The 10,402-nt window shown below is 33.7% G+C and overlaps 2 protein-coding genes across 2 annotated transcripts; one reads left to right on the top strand and one right to left on the bottom strand.

The window, feature by feature from the left end:
- Positions 1-2,904: 2,904 nt before the first annotated feature.
- Positions 2,905-4,842, top strand: LOC111888558 (60S ribosomal protein L10a-1). Its single transcript, XM_023884719.3, has 6 exons — positions 2,905-3,020; positions 3,297-3,335; positions 3,765-3,984; positions 4,064-4,229; positions 4,323-4,528; positions 4,619-4,842. Exons 2-6 carry the CDS (start codon positions 3,331-3,333, stop codon positions 4,670-4,672), a joined length of 651 nt encoding a protein of 216 aa, XP_023740487.1. The 5' UTR covers positions 2,905-3,020; positions 3,297-3,330; the 3' UTR covers positions 4,673-4,842.
- Positions 4,843-5,598: 756 nt separating this feature from the next.
- Positions 5,599-8,351, bottom strand: LOC111888560 (uncharacterized). The gene is made up of 12 exons (XM_023884721.3): positions 8,023-8,351; positions 7,845-7,949; positions 7,600-7,657; positions 7,424-7,504; positions 7,221-7,289; positions 6,877-7,124; positions 6,711-6,782; positions 6,509-6,625; positions 6,358-6,439; positions 6,129-6,175; positions 5,962-6,043; positions 5,599-5,797 (listed from the first exon to the last, which is right to left on the bottom strand). Exons 1-12 carry the CDS (start codon positions 8,241-8,243, stop codon positions 5,714-5,716), a joined length of 1,266 nt encoding a protein of 421 aa, XP_023740489.1. The 5' UTR covers positions 8,244-8,351; the 3' UTR covers positions 5,599-5,713.
- Between the last annotated feature and the right edge of the window lie 2,051 nt (positions 8,352-10,402).

Here is a 10,402-nt window from a genome sequence, read left to right as displayed (position 1 = left end):
ATCGCGATTTTGACAACATTGAAATGGATGGTCGTAAATTTACTTATCTTAGAGAAGATGGATTCAAGCTCAACAAAATCGACAAGTTCTCGTTTGCTCCAATTTTATGTCTAAATATTTGATATCATCAGTTCTTGCTCTCCCATATAATACTTTGATCAATTTCCTTCAACTCTTAAACCTTCTAATGCTGATTTTGGTCCCCCTCCTTCCGATTCTTTAATTCGTGGTTATCCAGTAACAGTTTCAATGAAGAGTTTTACAACTTTTGGGCTTCGTTCAAAGGTTTTGGAGCAACGGATATATACTTGTCAGTGAAACTGAAATATGTCAAAAAGATCTTATGTGAGTGGAAACAAAATTTACAAAAACAGAGCTCGTATGAAGAAGTTACAGAATTTACAAAAACTAGAAATTCACACGCATACGTACGTGTTGCGTGACGCGTAACCTTTTAGAAAGGCGACACGTGGACCACCAGGAAAGTGACACGTGGTACGCTAGGAACCACCCATGTGCACGATGGACACCTCCCATTTTCACGACGCACAAACCCTAAAAAAACCCTATAAATAGAGGAGCATCCCTTCACTCCTCCTCACATCTCCATGATCTTTCCTCTAAAATTTCCGCTCTTAAAAATCTGAAATTCCTCTATATTTAGGAGCTTTAGCGAAGCCTTGAATCGTTAGAGGGTCCAAAAAGTAGGAGCTCTCGAGTCGTAGTTATGCTAGTATAATTTTAGGACTTTTGTCAGGAAAATTTTTGTAAGTTAAGCTACACTTATTTTATTCAATTGTAACCTTTAATTATAGTCATAGTGGTTATTATGAACCTATAATTAAGATTTATCAGTGATTCCAAGTCATTATACTGATTGATCTACTTACATGGATGATGTCTAAGCTGGAATTAGTAAGGTGTTTAAAGTGGAATTTCCAAATAGTATATTTTATATACCAAACGGATCTTATCTTCGATATGATGTTACCTGGTTGTCCGTACTTGATAGATCTTGATATAGACATTGAGACGAATGAGGAATCTAGACTATTATTAGTTTCCAAAAATATAAAGACTAAGTCTTAGTAATATGAACCTAGGTCGCGTTAGAGGAAAAGCTAAAGTACCAAGGCGAAGTTCTGCCCAAATTTCGAGGCATCCACTTGATTAAGTGAGTACATGGTTATTTTCATTTTACACATAGATATGAAATATTTAGATAATTAAATACTATGTGTGTCTATTATCTGCAATATGTGTTGGATGAACCTATATGATAGGCGATGAACATTAGGAGAAGTCCTTAGCGATGAAAATATAAAAGGGGATGTTAGACGATGAACCTTATGAGAAGTCCTTAGCGATAAAATGCGTTGTAGGTGATGATCCTTAAGAGAGGTTCTTAATGAACATAGAAGAAAATGTGGATGGGTAATTGGGTTAACAGTTTGATAATTAAACATATTAACTATATTATTGTGGGTTGAAAACCCTATGTACTCACCATGTTTCCCAGCCTAACCCACTCAGCTTCTTTGTATCCTTGGTAGCAGTATAAACGTACATGAATGATGAGAGATTCAAAGAGACATAGATTGTTAGTGTAAGATATTGTAAATCCTGTTTATACTTATGTTTTTTGTATTGGTTATGACATCTCATAGTTTTTAATAATCAATTAAAACCTTCACAAATACTTTTATGGGATCGATTCCGCCAAATAATTTGTACTACGTTTTAAATAAGCATAAGTAAAAATAAATAAATAAAATGACTGTAAAAATTGGGATGCCACATAGGTAGTCTCGTTTAAAGAAAATTTTCCCCACTTGTACAAGATTGAATCAGTCAAGAGTTGTGCACTTACTGATCGATTATCAGCAAGTGAGTTTTCTTGGTGTTGGAAACTGCTGCCCTCCAACTCGATTGAGCTTCATGAACTGCTTCAACTATACAAGGACATAAGTGATATGAATATTATTAAAGAATCTTTATCATATGGTTTTCGTTTTGTGCTGACAAAAGATGGCAATTACATGGTAAATTGTATGAGGCGTATCATAGATTCGAAACTGATTTAAAGGGCTTCAAATTTGTTGGTTAAAACTGATACCACTAAAAGTTAGGTGTTTTGTGTGGCATGCCATGTTATGGAGAATTCAGTGTCAATCACTCTAATTGCGAGAGGGTTACAAATATCAAATCAGATGTGCACATTGTGTAACAATGATCTTGAATCAGTTGATCATTTTTTTATTCATTGTGAATTCGCCAAGGTTGTATAGTATTGGATCTTTAAAGATTACGAATTAGGAGCTTCACCAATGTTATAGAATTCCTTAACACAAGTATTATCTGGGCTAATTGTCAAAGGAATAAAGTAATAGAAGATGTTATAATGTTTTGTGTATTATGATATATATGGATCACCAGGAACGATAAGACCTTCAAGAATATTCGCGTTGTTCTAGCAAGGTCGTAGATGATATTATCTCAAATTCATACTCATGGTGCGAACATATGAGCAATATGAGTTTGTGGGGCCGAGTGAAGTTGTTCGCCATTTGCTCATTTATCTATATACTCCTGATTTTTTTTTTTCCTATTTCACCTTTGTATTTTTTTTTTCTATTTGTTTTGTTTCTCTTGTCATGTTTTAGTTATTTGCTAATCATGATATTTGCCGTTTAAAAAAAGTAAAAAAATTGGATTTTAGTTTATAAATTTAGTAACGATTATTCATGAACAAAGAAAAAACTTAGACTATTTATTTATCCAAAGCAACAAGTATTATATTTATACATAAAATAAACTAACAAGTTAATGGGTTTGGGTCATTTGTTTATTTAATTTACACCGTTGAAAAAGATAATGGGTTAGCTAAAAGCCCAAACAGTACAGGGCCCATTCGTGTGATTTAAGATTTAGGGTTTCATCCCATTCATAATATATCAGCTGTTTTTGATGCCTAACTACATCGGCACTTTCAAACCCTACTATCAGGGTTCTTCCGAGAGGTATGATGTTCTGCAGTTTCGGCGTTTAATTTCATCATTCTTCTGTTATTCGCACTCTAATATCTTTTGGTTGGCACTCGGTATACCATATTTCTATACAACTTGATGGTAGATGATAAAGTTTTGTTGTAATTACATGTTTACTGTTATCTAACTAGCTTGTTCTTATTAAACAAGCATCTTGAATTAGATCTCATTGTGTCGATGTGTTGATGCGGTGTCTTCTTTTGATGTTGATCGTTGAGTTAATGATTTTTTGTATTTGATCCCTGGCAGGAGCGAAGCTTAACGAAAAGTCAAGTTTCCGAATATGAGGTATGTTTTTAGATTAAAGCGTGGTAAATTTTCAGTTTTTCTAGTGATGTTGAAATTTCTTATTAAGTTATGGTACTTGTTTTTTCTAAGTTTATGAATGGAATAGCGCGCAGATAGGCATGTAATTTCGTGACGTGAGGTTTCTTTTTTGATCTAGATGAACGAAGATTCCATTAGTACTTGTTATAAGTTTTTATCTCTAGAATGAGGAAATGTCATATGATTACAAAAAACGACGAAGTTTGTGCAAAGTCGTTGTTTTTAACATATGATATATAGTACAAAATTTGTTACTTTATTAGTATGCAGAATTGAGTGATGTTCATGAGTGATAGAACATAAAAGCTATGACTTTGTGAACGTATATTGATGTAGAAAACAATTCTGATTACATAATTAAAATTTGATTTGTTAATTCTGTTTCTGCAGTAAACTTCAAAGCGAAGCCTTGAGAGAGGCTATTACTCAAATCACTACTGATGCTAAAGAAAAGAAACGGAATTTCACCGAGACCATTGAGCTCCAAATTGGGTTGAAGAATTATGATCCACAAAAGGACAAGCGTTTCAGTGGCACTGTGAAATTGCCTCACATTCCAAGACCTAAGCTCAAGGTCTGCATGCTTGGAGATGCCCAGCATGTTGAAGAGGTAATTTTTCAAATTCAGATTTTCTTAATTGCATTCAAGGAGAAATCTTACTTATTATTACTATTGAATTGGATTACAGGCTCAAAAGATTGGGCTTGAATACATGGATGTCGAGGGTCTGAAGAAACTGAACAAAAACAAGAAGTTGGTGAAGAAGCTTGCAAAGAAACATCAAGCTTTTTTGGCTTCTGAATCTGTCATCAAGCAGATTCCTCGTTTGTTGGGCCCTGGTCTAAACAAGGCTGGTGTGTCTATTTGATTTCATTGATTGTCAACAAATTATATATGCTTATTTACATACTTTAATTTTGATTGTGTAATGTTTATTAATAATGCAGGTAAGTTTCCAACTCTTGTTTCACACCAGGAATCTCTTGAGGCAAAGGTCAATGAAACCAAAGCAACTGTCAAGTTCCAACTGAAGAAGGTTCTTTGTATGGGAGTTGCTGTTGGAAACTGCAGCATGGAAGAAAAGCAGATCTTTCAGAATGTGCAAATGAGTGTCAACTTCTTGGTTTCTTTGCTCAAGAAGAATTGGCAAAACGTGAGTGGTTTTTTATTCTTTTCTCATTTAATGACCACATGTTTATTTATTTTTGTTTGTGTGCTGATATTAGTTTTATTGGATGTATAGGTGAGGTGCTTATACTTGAAAACAACAATGGGAAAGCCTGTTCGCATCTTTTAAGGAGTTTTTATTTGTTCTTGTGTTTTGATTTTGGGTTAATGTTAAACAAGGTCAGTCAGCACTTGAGAAAAAAATGTATTTCCCTTCAACAGGAAATAGTTATTTTTGGTTTGTTACATGTTTGTTTGGTAATGTTCTTTATAATATTAGACTTTCTTCTTTAGACATTATATCGAGATGTTTGTCTTCTATTTTGTCTCGAATGATATTTAAATGTCAAATGTGACATCTTAAAAATGTCTTGTTTTTTATTTTTTTTATTATGAGTTGTTCTTTGTTCAACTTCTAGGTGTATGAAAATGATCATTGATCATCTTCATAATAATAGGCATAAAGCAAAATAAATCAGAATTTTTTTGTTAAAGATGTTGATTGGTCTATTTGTCCCAAGAACATTATTGTATATCAATAATTAGAGTTATAAGGATTAATGTTTATGTAGTCAAAAAACAAAAGTCGTTTATGGCATTTTAACCTCTATAGCCACGACTTTATACGAAGAAAGTTGTTGTGATAGATCTATAGTTGTCTTGTTGGTTGAATTATTTAACAAATAATTACATCCATTATCGAGTCAATATAACCGTTTATAAGTTTATGTAAAACTTTGGTTATATTGTTGTTTATATGTATACGTATGCAACATTTTTAAAAGCTCAATCATAAAATAATTTGTACTAGCCTAAAACACACATGATCCTATTTTCAACAGATGATCAAGAGAAGATTGTAGTCTTTGAAGATTATTTGTAATTAGCATCTTGTAATTTATAGATGCTATGCCGTTCATTGACTACAGAAACAAGTTTCATGTTAATGTTAGAGCAACAACCTATTAACGAATAATCACTTGCACATAAAAGCTAAAATTTAATGACATTAATCCATATAAAGCACATCAATTATCGTAACATATAGAAGAATCATACGAAATCATAGGCTAGTTCCTGTAATAATAATAATAATTACATAATACTATTATAGTCGTTTCATAATTCATACTAACTCATTGAAGAATCATATTTATATGTTTTTTAAAAGCTATAGCAGAGCACCAGTCAAGAACCTGTGGTTCACTACAGCTTCAGCAATCGGCCTGTTCCTGAAGTCAGGATTCAGCATTGCCTGCGTTCATATAAATTACAAAGTAACTAAAACATTACCATACATTTTGATTTTATTAAAAAAAACATATAGATCTAACAGCTAATACAAAAAGATTATCATACATTTAGATTTAAAAAAAAAAAAAAAGAAGAAGAAGCATATATTAGTAGTAGTAACCTAACCTGCAATAGTTCCCAGCCAGCACCATCACCCACATCCAAAAACTTAACAGCCTCTAAAAACCGATCATCCGCTAAGCAATACCTATCAAAACTCAAAACATAACCAAAATGTAGGGCTAAGGCTTTAATAAAATTTTGAAATAATACAAGAAAGAAAGTATTTTTACTCTCTAGCAGCTCCAAGATCAAGTTTGAAAGTACTTTCTAGAAGCCTCTACAAGTTCAAACCATTTTAATATTATTACAATATGATGGCAAAATAAACAGAAGCAAGGCTCATGAACCACAGAATAGGATGGAAATTGCAACTTCTCGTCTGTGAAAAGACATTAATGCCCTCCACAACCTCATCATTAAAATTATCCGTAGAATGGTTTTGAATAGAATGAAACTTACTTGTAGTGAAAGGCTATCAATGATCCCGGCTTCACAAAATGGAATAAAAGCCAAGTAGGCAAAAAGAAGACCAGCTCCATAACTGTAAAAGGAATAGATTAAGATTAAGATTAAGATTCTTATAGATTATTTTAAGGAAGTAGAGTGTTACATATCATCTGCTATTCCAAAAGCCCTCTTCTCCATAGGACTAAATGCCCCTGCAGATCTTGCTCGTCTCCAAAGACCTTCAGACAATCCTCCAAAATTTTCCTCTAAACTTGACATCCTACAATCAAACAAACATTATTTATTCACTCAATTCACCTCCATAACTAATCAATATAAATTTATGTAAAAAGCATAAACCATACTGTATATCAACTGCAAATGCAAGATCACGGAGCCTTGGAACAAGGTAAGCAGCATCTTTATCTACCATTGTACTGAAATATGAACAAACACACACACACACACGTGGGTTTTGTTTAGAATTAGATTTCTTATATAATGAAGTTGAAAAAAAGAAGGAGAGCATACTTGAGAACAACTGAAGCTGGACCAACACTTTGATGTAACATTTCATTGTCATGCATGAAGGCTAAGCCACGAAAAGCACCTTGAAGGAGATTAATTATAAAAGATCTTTTGCGTTTAATATATTGTTCTTGTTCGAATGGATTCCAGAACTTTTGTTCTCCAAGAGCAAGATTCTTTGAAACTTTTTCACATGAAGCTTTAGCATAGTCTGCAGCACAGTATTTGCCATCATTTCGAAATGCAAGCCACTGCTCATCATTAAGATCGATCACACAAATGGTAGTCAGCATTCATGTAAGATGAAAACATTTAAAGGAAGTAGAAGGGTTGATGAAATTGATAACCTGCTCTCCTGTTTTTGTCTCAAAACCTCCTAACAAGATTTGGATATTGTGGCAGATAGGTGAACAGCTCTGCAGAAAGTATTGTGGTTAAAGAATGTAAACATGATCCTCTATCATAGTATAATTGCAAATTCATATCATATGTAATAAGCAATTAATTCATATTGTTTTTTCATTAACTGAAACAAAAGCTGCTAATGTACTTGAAGGAAAGCATGAGTTTTGAGCTCATTTGAGGCCATCATATCAGCCTCAACACCGCCTACTTGTTTCCCAGGATAAACCTACATCATAACATATTCAATAAAATCTCCATACCAAGCAAATGAATCTCATTATCTCAATCAGTAATGAACCAGAATATGATGAAGAAGATAACCTTAAAGATGATTGGAGTGCCCCTGCGTTGGCCCTGTGTTACTCGTCCTTCGTAAAGCCTGCAGAAAAGCTGTCACGGCAAATATCAATAGGAAGAAGCAATAGTGGAGTTGAAGGAAGATCAATTCATTTCATATCAATCATGATCTGAATATTAATTTCCAGAATGGTAAACACTTTATGACTAGTTATATCTTGGAATAATGGAATTACGGGATCATCGATTATGGTATGGATGATACGGACCTGATTTGCACATCGCCTTCTCTAACATCCTGGAATCTCAAACCCCCTACGTCATTTGCTTGTGATGAATTTTCAAAATCAGGTCGAGATTGAAGACCTGAATAACTTCACAAAAAGCTTTCTCAAATCAATAAGCTTATGGTACAGCTTGCGCTTGAATGGGTGAAATATGGCTTACCTAGTGACGTTCATGAACCCGTAGCTTCCAATTAACCTACCAACTTCGAACGATTCTGGATTCATGATGAGGCTTGCTCTATATTTTCCATTTGTTCCAGTTTTTTCCTTCTGCTGGAACTTCAAATTGAATCCCCTGATAACTACAGGGGTGTCGCCAATGGATGAAGGGTGATACGCAGAAACTCTGCAAGCAGATACACACCCCGCGGCCATTTTCATCAGCTTCCTTCTCCGTTTGATGCTAAATATGGATGGACACACCGGCAGTTGAATGACGACGATATCCGATAAGATAGGGCTGTTTCTCCGTACAACTTATGGATAATTTTGTATTTTATTATTTCTATAATCGTTTCTTTCTGCAACATAGTCGATGCAAAAAAAAAGTCCTACGCATACGCAAAGCACAAAAGTTTTGAGTCTTTGGATGTTTAAATTTTAGTAAACATTGTATTAATCAAAAAATAAATTTAACCGTCGTCTTCCGCCTAAGGGTAAGCATTTGAACCGAACTGGAACGGTTTGACAGAAATTGATGGACGCTTTTTAGGTGAAGGAGTACGAGGAAGTGACCTTGGACCAGACCGGTTGAGGCCGGTCTAGGTTTGAGTTTTCCGGTTTTTGTACCCGTTCGACCGGTACAACTTTAAGTATATATGATACGACTCGTTAAAGTCATACCGAAAGTTAGTTTATCTATTACGGCTTTAAGGGTGGGTATTTGGACCAGACCAGTTTTTCAGAAATTGGTGGACTTTTGATTGGACCTGTTGAGACCGGTCTAGGTCCGATTCCCAGTCCGATCCGGTCTATAAGTCCGAATAGTCACCCCTACTCCCACTTGCTAAAGCAATTCACTTATCAAAAATGACCAAGCATTTTGTAGATTGGCTTATGCGGGTTGGAGTTGCCCTCTCGTTATATTTATATAAAACAAATTTTGTAGGTTTGCAGAAGAGGCTCAAAGAAATGACCAATTTCTCTTTTCATCTTTTTCTACCTATCAACTCAATCAAACATCGACTTAACCACGGAAAAATACAACAACAACAATAATAATAACTAGGTAAGTTACCCCGCGTTGCGGTGTTAGATGTGACATTTTTTGTTCGGTTGTAAGTTGTGATCCTAACACATAGCAATGGAGCATCGGAATCAAGTGGCAAATTGTCTGCCCAATGCAACACAAAGTGCTCATCAGCAACCATGCGATCAGAGTAGCCACCGTATGTGATTGTGTCGTCGTCACAATATTTTTTTTATACATGTCAAAGTGATGGAGAAAAAATAACATCTTTTACATATAAACAAAAAAAATGGTTTTATCAATATAAAAAGTGTGCAGGGGCAATACGGTCCTAAAAATGCAAAAAATTATTTTTTTAATATTACGACAGTGTGTAGTTAAGAAACATATAAAGGACGTGATGTTTATATCAATAAAATTCAACTTTTACAATTTTAGGACGATATTGCTCCTGAACACTGTTTTTATATTAATAAAAGTCAATTTTTATAGTTTTAGGACGATATTGCAGGGTCAATACGGTCCTAAAAATGCAAAAATTTATTTTTTTAATATTACGACAGTGTGCAGGAGCAATATTGTCCTAAAACTATAAAAATTGACTTTTATTAATATAAAAACAGTGTTCAGAAGCAATATCGTCCTAAAATTGTAAAAATTGAATTTTATTGATATAAACATCACGTCCTTTATATATTTCTCAACTACATTAAAACTTTGAAAAATAGAATGCTAGTAAGCTTTTACACCAAATTAAACACAATATTAAGCTATTGCCTATAAACGAATCCAAATATGTCAATGAAACCCTTCACAAAACATTAAAAATATAAAAGTGAAGCTTCCTTCGTGTTCTTCTAGATCTTCACAAAAAAAATTTAGAGTTTTAAAAGGATACCTTTTTAGGTTCTTTGATTGCACTAGCCATAATTTTGTGTCATCTCAGCAACAACTCATTCAGTCATTCTCTCTCACCCCCTTCAAATTCTTTCAAACCTGCATATCACAAATATGTTTGTCATTTTAAAAAGGCATGAAAGCTAATTTTTACCAAAGAATTTCTTCAAATTGATGATTAATCAGAGAAGCACATGTTGCTACATTGTATATTCGTTGATAATCCTGCATATATTAAAAAAAACAATCATATAACAAATAATATTAATATATATTTTTATAATGGAGCACATAAATGCCAAACGACCAACATTCTCAAAGGCAAAACAACAACTGAAAAATAACAACCATACCACAAACATTCATACAAATAGAGTAAAAAAATAATCTAATTGCAAGTAAATAGCCTCAGATTGCCTATATTGTCTCTAAAACCATTTCCATTTGACAAAGT

The sequence above is a fragment of the Lactuca sativa genome, chromosome 2 (genome assembly GCF_002870075.4).
Source record: "Lactuca sativa cultivar Salinas chromosome 2, Lsat_Salinas_v11, whole genome shotgun sequence".
Classification (NCBI taxonomy): domain Eukaryota; kingdom Viridiplantae; phylum Streptophyta; class Magnoliopsida; order Asterales; family Asteraceae; genus Lactuca; species Lactuca sativa.
Note: the sequence above shows the minus strand (reverse complement) of the source record. Positions and strands in the feature narration are given on the sequence as shown.

Coding starts and splice junctions, on each gene's coding strand:
- LOC111888558 (XM_023884719.3), top strand. Junction 4,230..4,322: donor CCCTGGTCTAAACAAGGCTG/GTGTGTCTATTT, acceptor TTAATAATGCAG/GTAAGTTTCCAACTCTTGTT. Junction 4,529..4,618: donor TCAAGAAGAATTGGCAAAAC/GTGAGTGGTTTT, acceptor TTGGATGTATAG/GTGAGGTGCTTATACTTGAA.
- LOC111888560 (XM_023884721.3), bottom strand. CDS start 8,243: ATGAAAATGGCCGCGGGGTGTGTATCTGCTTGCAGAGTTTCTGCGTAT. Junction 7,290..7,423: donor AAACTCATGCTTTCCTTCAA/GTACATTAGCAG, acceptor TACTTTCTGCAG/AGCTGTTCACCTATCTGCCA. Junction 6,783..6,876: donor CCAGCTTCAGTTGTTCTCAA/GTATGCTCTCCT, acceptor TTCATATTTCAG/TACAATGGTAGATAAAGATG.